The sequence below is a fragment of the Nannobrachium achirus genome, assembly GCF_963921795.1.
Source record: "Nannobrachium achirus genome assembly, chromosome: 24".
Classification (NCBI taxonomy): Eukaryota; Metazoa; Chordata; class Actinopteri; order Myctophiformes; family Myctophidae; genus Nannobrachium; species Nannobrachium achirus.
In genome coordinates, this window is record NC_137831.1 from 22,187,196 (window position 1) to 22,200,996 (window position 13,801).

General features: G+C 44.2%; 1 protein-coding gene across 1 annotated transcript in view; it reads right to left on the reverse strand.

Annotated features, from left to right (window-relative positions):
• The window catches only part of LOC308280042 (receptor tyrosine-protein kinase erbB-4-like), a 789,750-nt gene that overhangs the window by 313,059 nt on the left and 462,890 nt on the right, over window positions 1–13,801 (reverse strand). Inside the window, 2 exon segments of the mRNA XM_080720298.1 lie at window positions 8,265–8,419; window positions 13,490–13,583. Of these exon segments, the coding sequence (XP_080576424.1) occupies window positions 8,265–8,419; window positions 13,490–13,583 (249 nt within the window).

Consider the following 13,801-nt stretch of genomic DNA (forward strand, 5'->3'; position numbering starts at 1 on the left):
ACAACTATTAAGGTAGAACCGGGAGATCTAATCATTTCAAGCTATACTGTTAGCATCCGATAATGAACAACCTGATAAAAATGTATTAAAAAAAAAGATGGTCTAACACACGTTTGTCCTAAACGGTGATATATCGTTTAAATGGAAGCGTTCAGATGACGGCTACAACTAAACTAGACTATATAGTGAAATTGGCTCTTAAAATTACTTTAGTCCAATATTTGAAACCCAGGTGTGCATATTAAAGCTGTTTTTGTAATCAACAAGTATGGAATAATGGATTACCTGTAAATGTAATCAGCTACAATCGGTCTATAGACAGACTAACGATAGACGGTTCAAATGAGGGCTAACCCTAGACCATAGGTCTAGATGACGGCTGGTGTTTACTGGGAGTGAGCAAGTTGGAGAATATAGTCACGAGCGAGCCCACACTGTTTCGTAGGAACCGTATCTCTAGTTGTTGTTTGTTGTGCTTGCTGCGTTATTGTGAGTATGGGAATGTGTTTATTGGGGTTACCGTATTGTGTTATGTGTGTTTTATAATGTGTGAATTTGACATACATGTAATGTTACCATGACAGAAAGAGCTGTGTGTGTTATCTAGAGCCACTTGTTTGTGTGTGAGCACCAAATAAAGAGTTTTGTACCACCACAAGTTGCAGCGCATGATTGAACCAACCCAGATCTTTAGGTCAGAGCGATTTTCATTTATTAACCTTGCAATTGAATAAGAAACATTTGGCTGTTGCAAAAATCTATTGTGGAACAAAGTAGCAAATGTTATTATTTGATAGCTGGTGACTGGTGTAAAAATTACATGAAAAGGTTGGTTAATTTGTCTTTCTATGTTGTCTGGTTCAGGAGTTATGAAAATCAGCATTTTACGCCACTATACGTGGACATCAATTCAAGATGGCCACCGAACAAACCCCATGGACGCTTAACTGACCTTGGTAACATGAAAGATTCTTAACTAGTCTAGACACCCTATTTTCTCTCTATTTTCCTGTAATTCTCCAGAGTAAATGCCCTGCAGCGACTGCTCGAATATGAAGGCCGTCTTTTGACCGTTTTTTCTCTCTGTTGAAAGACGTTAAAGATGATGGCCGGGGCAATATGCTGACCGTATGAACGTTCAATTCCTTACATGTGCAAAACAAGTTCAGCATTTTTTGCCTCTAGGCAGGGGCGTCACAAGGGGGGGGGGCGAGTAGGACCGAGTTAGGGCCCAAGGTGGAAGGGCCCTCGTAACTTTAGCTATTGAAAAATAGCAGATATACAAGCTCACAGCGCGGCAACACGAGTAGGACTGAGTTAGGGCCCAAGGTGGAAGGGCCCCCGTAACTTTAGCTATTGAAAAATAGCAGATATACAAGCTCACAGCGCGGCACCGAGTGCTACGCTGTGAGCTTGTAGATCTGCTATTTTTGAAAAGTCGTGAAAATGTGTGCAAATATTTGAATAGATGTATTTTTTAAGCGAATATTTGTAACTCAAATTTAGCTTCTGGGGGGTCCCTGGAACTAAATATTTTGAGATGGAGGTCCGTGGCCAAATACATATCATCTTGGGGGTCCTTGACATGAAAAAGTTTGAGCACCACTGACATGGATACATAGGTTTCTTGCAAACATTTTCACGATTTTTTCAAAAATAGCAGATATACAAGCTCACAGCGTGGCACCGAGGGTTTTTCAATAGTTAACATTCATGGGGGGCAGTGAATCCTTGTACCCAGGGCCCAGAATTTGGTCTCCATTCCGACACTAACCCTATCTCTAACCCTTACCCTGAACTTAACCTCTATGGAAGTGTCGCCACTCCGACAATAAGAAGTCAATGTCGGAGTGGCGACATGTCGGAATGGAGAGCAGTCACCCAGAATTTGGTGTGACTCCCCTGCCTCTAGGTAGCAGAGGGGCTCTGTGGATGGCAGTGTTGGTCCATCTGTCCATCACTGGTTCCAGACTACAACTACTGGCTGAATCGCCTTCGTCATGGCCCTGAGAGAAGGACAACTGCACAGTCCCTTTCCCCCAGCTAGTGCCATCATTAGGCCCAACATTCAATTTGCTGACAAATGCACTCCCAAACAAGACACCGCCCTCGGGCCAAAATGTCAATGTTGCACATAAGATATTATATCTCTATCTAATAGGCAGATTGCAGGATGAGCTCTACAGACCATGGTCTCTTGTTGTGCCTCCATCAGTGAATATACAATTTACTGTATATGCAGTGCACCCCCAACTCCCACCATAATGAGGGCAAATCGATCAGAAAGTAGGGTCAGTAAAAAAAATTGTTAAAAAGTTTAGGCCAGGGGTCTTCAACGTTTTCAGGCCAAGGACCCCTTAGTTGATAAATAGAGGAAGCAGGCACCCCCACAACCTGTTCATAGATTCTATATAGTTTCATTGTTTGACAGCATAATTATCAGTGTATGTTGGATTCATGTCAATTTGTGTTTTCAGATACTTGCACTTGAACCGTCAATACTTCACTTGACAATTCACTTGATTTCACTCGGTACTTACTTACTCTTTTTCCCCTCTACGCCAAACGTCTTTGCCGAAAATAGCCGATCTACAAGCTCACAACGCTGTTGTGAGCTTGTAGATCTGCTATTTTTGGCTAAAGTTCTCCGGATATGGACGCTAGGGTTCAAGTGGTTACTATACACACACAAAGATTTGGAGGACCCCTTGTAGTAACTCTGAGGACCCTCTAGGGGTCCCGGACCCCCTGTTGAAGACCCCTGGTTTAGGCATAAGGGGTAAGGTGGCACGCAAGATAGGTCTTTATGTCTTGTTGCTTAAACATCTTTGTGCAGCTTTAACAACAGCATTAAAAAATGTAATTTGACAAGTGCTTCTTTTCAAAGGGACACAAAAAAATCACACGCATTAGTAACATACTCACTGGAGGTATGAACAAATAGTTAATGTATCTTTAAAAAAAAAGCACCACAATTTAATCTTTAGCTTTTAATCATTTTATAAAAGCTGGGTGCATTTCATGGGCCAGTTTAGTTATCCAATTTTTGGGACACACAAACAAACAAACACTTCAAATGCTTCTGTTCTGTTGTTTTGCTGTGAGTGTGTTGTTATCGAGCCAGCAGAGGCTGCTGATGATAAGAAGCCGTGATAAGAGCTTATGATCGCTGACAAGTGGAGCTTTGAGCTGCAGGTAGTCAGAGGTGTCGCACCGCACTCTGAGCCCCGGGTACCAGGATTCACTGCGTTATGTTGTGCTTCAACTATTGAAAAATAGCAGATATACAAGCTCACAGCGCGGCACCGAGTGCCGCGCTGCGAGCTTGTAGATCTGCTATTTTTTTGAAAAATCGTGAAAATGTGTCCTTGAAAAAAAGTATTTGAAAAACCTATGTTTCTATGTCAGTGGTACTCAAATATTTTCATGTGAAGGATGCCCAAAATGATATGCATTTATTTGGCCACAGACCCCATCTCAAAATATTGAGTTCTAGGGACCCCCCCAGAAGCAAAATTTGAGTTACAAATGTTTGCTTAAAAAATACATATTTTCAAAGATTTGCACGCATTTTCACGACCTTACAAAAATAGCAGATCTACAAGCTCGAGTGCCGCAGTGCGAGCTTGTATATCTGCTATTTTTCAATAGTTAAAGCATAAAATAATTAAGGCTCCTCCACCTTGGGCTCTGGTAAACTCAGTCCCACTCCCTCCCCCCTTGTGTCGCCCCTGCAGGTAGTAGAACTACTCCGGTCACGCCTCGTCTATGCTCCGTCACACGGCGCTGTGGCGCCGCACGAGAACAGCAGATCTACAAGCTTGCGCCGCGGCTCGTCCGCAATGCGGCACAAGCTTTTAGATCTGCTATTCTCGGGCGGCTCTCGGCGCCGCGAGACGGGGCATGAGTTATGTGCCGTACGCACACACACACCACACCCATATCAGTTCATTACACTCAGCTTCTTCAAAAAGGAACGCATGCTAAGCAGTGTGTGTGTGTTGCCTCTGTGTGTCTGTTTGTGCCTCTGTGTGTGTGTGTGTGTGTATGCGCGCCCGTGCATGTCTCTGTGTATATCGGTCGGTGTGTGTGTATGCGTCTCTGTGTGTTTGTGTGTGTGCATGTATGTGTGTGTGTGTGTGTGTGTGTGTGTGTGTGTGTGTGTGTGTGTGTGTGTGTGTGTGTGTGTGTGTGTGTGTGCGCGTGCGTGCGTGCGTGCGTGCGTGCGTGCGTGCGTGCGTGCATGTGTGTCTGATGCCAAGCAGAACAAATTACAGTGCAAATTAGAGAACCATGCTAACTTAGAATGTGAATCCAGGGCAGTGTGCGTGGCACTTCCAAACCCACTCTGCACCAAACAGCTAATTAGCAAGCAATCAGAGTGTGTGTGTGTGTGTGCGTGCGTGCGTGCGTGCGTGCGTGCGTGCGTGCGTGCGTATGTGTACTTGTAGTACAGTACTTGTGAGGGCCAAATGTCCCCACAAGAATCATAGAATTTCAGCTATTTTCAATGCCGTCCTACACTGTTGATGTCCTCACAAATATAGTAATATAAAAATGTGTGCGCGTGTGTGTATTTGTCGACGTTCGCGCGTGTGTGTGTGTGTGTGTGTGTGTGTGTGTGTGTGTGTGTGTGTGTGTGTGTGTGCCTGCGTGCGTGCACGTGCTTTGAACACGCTGGCACCCTTTTCAGTGCTGCGTTCGCCCGGCATTAGTAAGACAGGCAGCTTTGTGTTTGTGAGTGCCATCCAAAAAACACGCTTCCTTATCACACAGCTCTCTGCTTGTGAGTTACGCATTCCGCTTGTCCCATTTCACGACCGTTTGAAGATTGTTGCCTCAATTATGAGACACTTCAGCACAATAGCAACACCGCCGTCTCTTAACAGCTCTTCGCGGTGGAAATCGACACTAATGGGAATCGGGATGTATTTATATTGTGACTTTAGGTCATTCCCGGAGATTTCTTTTTGTAGTTGATGTGTAGGTCAATGATAATGCGTGATAATGCATTTGAAGGTCTGACCTAATTGCAACTCTTTATCTCAGCCTTTTCTTTAACCGCTTTGCACCCTCTATCTATACAGTACTTTAGTCAAATGGCACCCGAGTTGGCACTGTACTTAGTGCGCACACACACGTGATAATGTGATGCACTCACACACACAAGCATGCACGTGCACCAGAGGCGTTTCGATCAGGTCGGGGGAGAATTTGTGCTTTACCCCATTAAAGGACGACTTCACCACTTTTCTATACCTACTTTCTAGGGCATTCACGAATAGTGATTTTTAGTATTCGAATTATTCGGCCGCAAAGTATTCGAATAGTCGAATATTCGACAGGACTGGCCAAACTATCAAATATTAAGTAATCAAGAGGCTAACATTGTGAAAATGGCCGATCTACATGCCGATCTACATGCATGTAGATCTGCTATTTTCAGTGAAGTCGTCCTTTAATAATGCGTGAATCCTTGTACGCAGGGCCCAGAATGTGGTGCGACACCTCTGTGTGTGTGTGTGTGTGTGTGTGTGTGTGTGTGTGTGCGTGCGTGCGTGCGTGCGTGCGTGCCTGCATGCGTGCGTGCGTGCGTGCGTGCGTGTGTGCACGTAATGTGCATCTCCCTTTAAGCACATAATTGCTTTCTTGCATTGTGGTTATCCTCTTACCCTATACAAGGCATAATGTGCTTTGACATCAATACTGAAATTGCTAAGAAACATTACTAGAGAGAGACAGAGACTGACAGAGGATGACTCAGTCTCTCTCAGCACGCAGCCTATACTCTGCTAACTATAGCTGCCTGAAAAGAGATGGATTGCAAAGAGTTCAGGCCGAGGGGTATTTATGGAAGAAGAAATAGTAAGCATTGGCTCACCATACCTCCCAGAGTCTGGGACACAGACATGATGCTGAGCTTTGGCAAAACATTGGGTGATTTAGCTACTCAGTACTGTAGCTATGATGTAAGTCCAAATAGTCAGTCATCTTTATGTGTTGCTTTCTGTGCCACGCACTCTCCCTAGTGCTGCTGTAGCTTATTGCTGCACCTGCAGCTTAGTCACTAAGCCGAGTTTCTTACTGTATCCACCTGTTTCCACGGGAGTTTACTGGAGATTATTTGGACCACACTTCCGGTTTAACAGCAGACAAGCTCACGTCGCGTCGCAGATGCAACCCGTTGTGAGCTTGTAAATCACACTCGGCTGCGGCGCCGGAAGCTCGGTACAACGTCTGCGCAATGCACTATGGGGCGTTGGAAACCTGTGGATAGTGTATAGTGTACAGCAGGGTTCCCCAATAGGCGGCCCCCGTCGTTGTCGGGTGGAAACCTCGTATCTCCAAATTTGTATGTTCTTTCGCAAAGTAAAGCCCTGCTTCATCATACAAGGCCGTCCCACAAAAGTAGTGAAAACAGCAGATCTACAAGCACACAACGCCTCGCATAGTTTAAATCATTTTTAAAATGATAAATGCAAAAAAAAACGGTTTCACCCGACAACGACGATATCTGAACTGTCGCTGGAGTAGTGGGAACGCCACCGTCGCCCCCTGCAATGTTTTTGTAAATATGTTTTTAATCCGAGGCACCCCTACATTATAATTTTCACTCCCAGCACCTTATATTTATAGCATATCGTCGTTGTCGGGTGGAAACCTTGTATGTCCAAAACCGTTCGTTTTGTATTTATCATCTATAAAATGATCTAAACTAGTGAAAACAGCAGATCTACAAGCACACATTGTAGGTCGGCTGTTTTCACTAGTTTTGTGAGACAGTCTTGAAGCAGGGCTTTGCTCTACCAAAAGACGTACACATTTGAAACTTGGAGATACAAGGTTTCTGCCCCACAGTGACGATATGTTAGTGATTATGTTGCGAGGAAAACGTTGAGATAACAGCCATTTTGGCTAGAACTGACTGAAAATAACTTTGTACTTCATGTTTAAAATGATACTAAATATTTTTTCAAGTGTCCAAATAAATTCCAAACATTATCAAATTATCTCGCGGCACCCCTGGACTGCCGTCGAGGCACCCCAGGGTGCCCCGTCACCCACTTTGAAAACCTGCCGTAAGGGTCCATTTCGTGGCACTTCACAAGCGAGCTCGTTTTCGGGCCGGGGGATTACAGTATATATTTAACTTTTTTGTAGTTAAACTTCATCTGCGGCGATCATTAAAATGTTCTTTCATCAGTCTGAAACTTTCAAACATGAGCCTCCCCATTGTTTTACAAGAATAGTAATCACATGTAACAAAGGCTGTTTTGTTCATGGCTGACGTGTTCATGTGAAGACCTGGAGAGCAAGGATGCAGGCGGTGATCTAAATTGCTGGCTGAGTATAAGAGGGAGGACAGCAATGTTGCATGTAGCTCCATGAAACACATTAACTCATTTAGCGCCTCTGCCGATAGTCCAGAGAAAATCCCTATGTTCCTCTCCGCCGGGCCAGATAATCCCGAGACTTTAATATGCTTTAATCGCTATAAAACATTTAAAAATATAATTGTTGTTTATCGCCGGTCGGCTCTAATCACCATCGGAGAAGTGCTTCCGGTCGCATTTCCGTATCCGGCTTGATCAGGTTTCCGTATCCGCCACCGACCGGATACGCGCTACCTTCCATGTAAACAGTAGAGGCAGCACAGCGATGGAAGCATATTTTTTCGATGGGATTCTTTTATTTGAAAGCTGTGATCGGGTGTACACACGCCTGGTACATGATCCGTGCACAGATGGTGCGCTATGTACACGCCCGCCACCCACATTATAAGGTAAGGACGACGTGGCAGTTAACCCCTTCAGTGGATGTTTAAAAGACGGTAAATGACTTAAAACCTGAGGCCGATTCTACAAAATGTCTCCTAAATCCTAACAGTTTTCTGAAAAATGCGTTGTTGCTATCTAATATCAGTGGTGCTCAAAGATTTTCTTGTCAAGGACCCCCACAATTATATGTATTTGGCCCGCAGACCCCCATATTATATATGTTATATTCAAAGATTTGTACACATATTCACGAATTTTCAAAAATAGCAGATCCATGAGCTAATATATCAGTTATTTTTTGAAAAATTGTGACGCGTGCGCGCGCACACACACACACACACACACACACACACACACACACACACACACACACACACACACACACACACACACACACACACACACACACACACACACACACACACACACACACACACACACACACACACTCTCTCTCTCTACGCCCACCCCTCTCCCTGCTCCTACCCCTGGGTGCAGTTCACGTGGCAAGGGTGGCACTCGTTGTTGGCCTTGGCGAATTTGAAGATGAAGCTGTTGGCGCCCTGCACGCCGTCCGGACACTTGTCCACGCAGTTGGGACCGTCCTTGAAGTGGAGACACTTCACACACTGGTCAGGACCCTGGGGACACGGGGGAAAAAAGGACACACAGTTAGATCAGGGGTCTTCAATGTTTTCAGGCCGAGGACCCCTTAGTTGAGAAAGGGATGAAGCAGGGACCCCATAACCTTTTCATAGATTCCTTATAGTTTCATTGTTTGACAGCACAATCATCAGTGTATTTTGGGTTCATGTCAATTTGTGTTTTCAGATATTTAACCACTTGAACCGTCAATACTTAATAAAGTTGACCCTTGCTTTCACTCTGTACTGCTCTTTGTCCCCTCTACACCAAACCTCTTTGCTGTAAATAGTCCTCATTCCATGCCATACCCGAAGGCAGGATACAAGATAATTGCCTTGTCCAAACTCTCCTGAACTTGAATGCAGCATCTCGTGATGAAAGAATTGTCCTCTCTGTGTAGAAATCAAACATCGAAAATAGTCGACCTCCAAGGTCACAACGCGTCACAGCGTGATGCGTTGTGAGCTTGGAGGTCGGTTATTTGCTATTTCCGTTTAGAAATGTCATCCCCTGCCTCATTCTCTGCACGTCCCTGCTGCATTGGATTGATGCCATCAAGTACATTTTGTTGTACACTTGTGTTCAATGACAAAATAAAATCCTCCATCCATCCATCCATCCTCTGGAGCCATGTCGTTCACAACTCTCTGACACTCTCCGCATTTGTACACTCTCGAACACTCACTTGAAATTAAGGGGTCAAAAAAGTGTTTGTGAACCACTGAAGTAAACTGATAAGGAGATGCTCTATTGAGATGAAATATTACAACGGGGGAACTGTTAAGTTAATTAAGAGTAAACAATTGGCTGGTCATTTCTGCACTATAGATCAATATGCTGTATTATGAATTAAATATGACCAGAACGCTAGATGTTGATTCATGAATATATTACCACATACATCTCTCTGGAGATGTCTTCTTACGAGTACAAAGGCAATTTATTAGCCACATAATTTCATTCTACTGCCAGTCTGCCGCCATGTACCCACACATCACGTCCGCTCAGTCCACTGATGTGTCGGCATCCACCGCAAAAAGGCGTAGGATATGCACATCCCCAGTTTCTTTAAACATGGTGCTAGAGCCAAAAATAACCAAGTGAAGAAAAAGGGAAAGTCTTCAAACGACAGGCTGCTCTCCCGTCTTTTTTTATTATTTTAATATACTTTTTCAAAAGTCCATTATTTAGTCGTCATTTGAGCCACAGACATTTAGCCTCTCAGACCCAAAACGTATGAATATTTTTTGATAATTGTTGTCCACAATTCCACGCAAACGTTGATCACAATAACAATTCTTCTACATTGTTTAACAATCCTTTAACTCTTGAGAGCGTAAAATTATGTTTGGTTTCATTTTACGGTCTCAAGAGTTAAACTCTGCATCATTTAGCTGGGGACCATCTGGACGATTTTGAAACCCATTTTTCACCCAGTGCCAATTGCCTAAGCTGTAGTCCTGGTTTCTGCTCTCTCTGCCACGCCTGGGGAGCCCAGGCTGGCCAGGGGGCCAGGGGGTATAGTCTAGAATCACACACTTTCACTACAAATGTACTGATTTACAGATTCACAAGCTTGTATACCGCTGCTATTTTCTTTTACATTCTTGAAAAATCTTGAAAAGTGTGAGAAGTACTGATATAGAAGGCACGTGTAGAATCGGCGCCAGGTCTTAAAACTTTTCCAGTGATGCAATTCCAGGGTATTGGGATCTCACAGAAACCAACGTGATCAGACGTGACTTAGGAGCAAAACCAACATGGAGCTTGCTTAATCGAACACGACTTCAGAGCAAACCATGGAGGCGTGCCGTCATCTTCAACAGGGTGGACTTGGATTTTTATCGTGGCTGAACAGACGGCATGGTTTACCAGAGATTCTCAAACGGTGTCCCGGGACCAGGGGTGTCGCACCAAATTCTGGGCCCTGGGTAAAAGGATTCACTGCGGGCCCCCCATGAATGTTCTTCATAGGGGGAGGGGGTTTACCCCATTTAGACTGGGAACGCACTATTACGCATTACGAACTATTGAAAAATAGCAGATACACAAGCTCACGGCACCGAGTGCCGCACTGCGAGCTTGTAGATCTGCTATTTTTGAAACATCGTGAGAATTTGTGCAAGGTTTTTTGAAAAACCCATGTTTCTATGTCAGTGGTGCGTTTTCATGTGAAGGACTCCCAAAATTATATTTATTTGGCCACGGACCCCCATCTCAAAATATTTAGTTTTGCACACATTTTCAAAAATAGCAGATCTACAAGCTTGCAGTGTGGCACTTGGTGCGGCGCTGTGAGCTTGTATATCTGCTATTTCAAAAGCTAAAGTATAAAATAATTAAGGCCCCCTCCACTTTGGGCCCTAGTAACTCAGTTCCACTCTTCCCCCCCTTTGTGACGCCCCTGCCCGGGGCACACTGGGGTGTAATGAGATGAGACATAGACATAGTTCAAAAATAGTCAACTATGTCTGTGATTCTTTAATGGCCAACTAAAATGTATCTTAGCAGGCTGTGATAATGTTGTAATGCCTGATTTATACTTAGCTGCATTCCGAAAATTGCAGATCTACGAGCTCACGTGAGCTTATAGATCAGCTATTTTCAGAGCGCAACACCCGAGCACAACTAAACGCAAAAAAAGACTTGTCTTTTAGTTCTACTACATCTATTCTCCACACATGTTGCCTGGGGACCCCCTGGAAGCTTTGAGAACATCCAAACATTTTCATACAAATGCATACACGTTGTGCGCACATGTTTCATGTACGGTACATGAATCCTGGCATTGCTATTCTGGGCATGTCATAATACAGTAATTGGCATTTGTGCACATGCACTGTAAGTGTATAAGTGCGTGCTTGATTGTGCGTGCGTGCGTGCGTGGCATTTTAAAGGGAAATTCTAACATTTGGCAGAGGCCCTGATGTGAGACTCTTGACTTTACAGAAGGTCAGAAAGCAACATTTTGTTTGTGCCAGTGTTTTAGTTAGTTAGTGTGTGTGTGTGTGTGTGTGTGTGTGTGTGTGTGTGTGTGTGTGTGTGTGTGTGTGTGTGTGTGTGTGTGTGTGTGTGTGTGTGTGTGTGTGTGTGTGTGTGCACTGCACTGCACGCACCCCAAAAAACCTGCACTCGTGCATGCAGTTTTCGGTGCTCGTTCGCTCGCCTTAAGCATGCCTCCCGAAGCGTTGAGAGCAGTTTGTCATTAAACTCATTAACCTAGCTTTCTCCTTCGCTAACAGATTACCCAATATATCTTCGGGAATTTCTCGCCCAAGAAGGGAGAGAGGAGGAGAGGAAAAAAAATCCCTTTTCACTTTTAACACCTCATAAGTTGGGAAGTTTTTTTACGACGTGCAGCACTGAAGACGGAGGGAAGGGGAGAAAAGTTTCAGCCGTAAAATATAAGCGTGCAGGGGCGTCACAAGGGGGAGGAAAGTGGGACTGAGTTACCAGGGCCCAAGGTGGAGGGGCCTTAATTGTTTTATACTTTAGCTATTGAAAAATAGCAGATATACAAGCTTGTAGATCTGCTATTTTTGAAAAGTCATGAAAATGTGTGCAAATCTTTCATTTGTAACTAAAGATTTGCTTCTGGGCGGTCCCTGGAACTAAGTATTTTGAGATGGGGGTCCGTGGACAAATACATATCATTTTGGGGGTCCTTGACATGAAAAGGTTTGAGCACCACTCTCATAGAAACATAGGTTTTTCAAAAATAGCAGATCTACAAGCTCGCAGCGCAGCACTCGGTGCCGCGCTGTGAGCTTGTATGTCTGCTATTTTTCAGCAGTTAAAGGGGGTGTTCAGTCAAATAAAGATGATAACAAGGGTATTCCCAGTTTGTCATACAACAGAGTAATGTATTATTAACCAACAGACAAAATTTGAATGATGAAAAAATCTAAATTTTTGAAAAATTATGTTTCAAAAATGTGTGAAATCCAATACATATTTTTCTGGCCTTTCTGCCAAGGGCTGTAGGGGCGTGGCCCATGTACAGCATGAAGCCACGCCCACTCATGGAAGTATCTGCTTCCGTTTTCAGGGGTGTTAAAAAAGTACTTTTACTCAAAAAAGTAACTAAGTACATTTAAAGTACTCTAATTAAGTATCATTTTGAGGTACTTTGACTTGAGTAGGCTATATATTTTATTTTCCAAATTAAAAAAAAGAAAAGAAAAAAGCTCACAATGTGTCAAGCTTGTAGATCTGCTATTTTCAAAATATTTGATGCATTTGAAAACTTTTGCAGTAGTAGTGATACTTTTACTCAAGTAAAATATCACTCTCGATAAGATTGTTTCGTCGTCACAGGACGTGCAGACACACACGCACGCACACGCACATGCGCACACAGACAGACACACACACACACACAGACACACAAGCACGCACACACACGCACACACACACACAGACCTAATGGAGCTACTGTAGAGAGGGACGTGGCTAATGCTAGCAGGCTAGTAGCAGCAGCTAAACTCCGTGGAGCATAGAGTTATGCCGTGGAGGCATGGATTAACGCGCGTGTGTGAGTGTGAGTGTGTGTGTGTGTGTGTGTGTGTGTGTGTGTGTTTCTGTGTGTGTGTGTGTGTGTGTGTGTGTGTGGGGGGGGGGGGGGGGGGAGCACGGCAGCAGCAGCAACAACAGTGTGGACGTTAGCGACCAGGCTAGCAGGAAGAAGGGAGGAATTTGCCTAGTAACTGATCTCATAGGCTGTTCAGTAGCCTATCAAATGTAATTAATTAATAACTATCACCGTGATGCGCAGATTGCGCACCACGGTGACAAGCATTAAAATATGACACCCCAGTTATGATTAAAAAACGTAAAGCAGTCTTATATCACAGTGCTGCAATATAAAGTTCCAATTTTTTTAACAGTGTTTCAGAAATTAATATTCTACATATAAAATGTGTCTATAAAGAAATAGCTTAATTCCCTGAACTGGGCCTTTAAAGCACAAAATAACGCAGTTGAATGCTTGTACCCAGGGCCCAGAATTTGGTGCCACACCCCTGTAAGCGTGGTCAACTTCTCATGGTCAGTTAAGTGTCTCTCACCATGCCGATGCATGTGGCGGTGCCACCGTCCATCTTCTCGCACTGGCTGTCACACTCCAGACACACCGAGTCGTTGGCAAACTCACGCACCTCCCTGTCGGAGAGAGAGAGAGAGAGAGAGAGAGAGAAAGGACGTCAAAGGCATACCTGGCTCCCTAGAGAAAACAGACTTTGCACCCACTGCACACAAAATGAAGTGGAAACTGAGCTACACTTCCTAACCGCCTGTCCACTGTACCAAGACATCAGAGACACAATACCTCCCACAGATCATAACCACCCAAGCAGAGGTTGAAAACATGACCAATGATG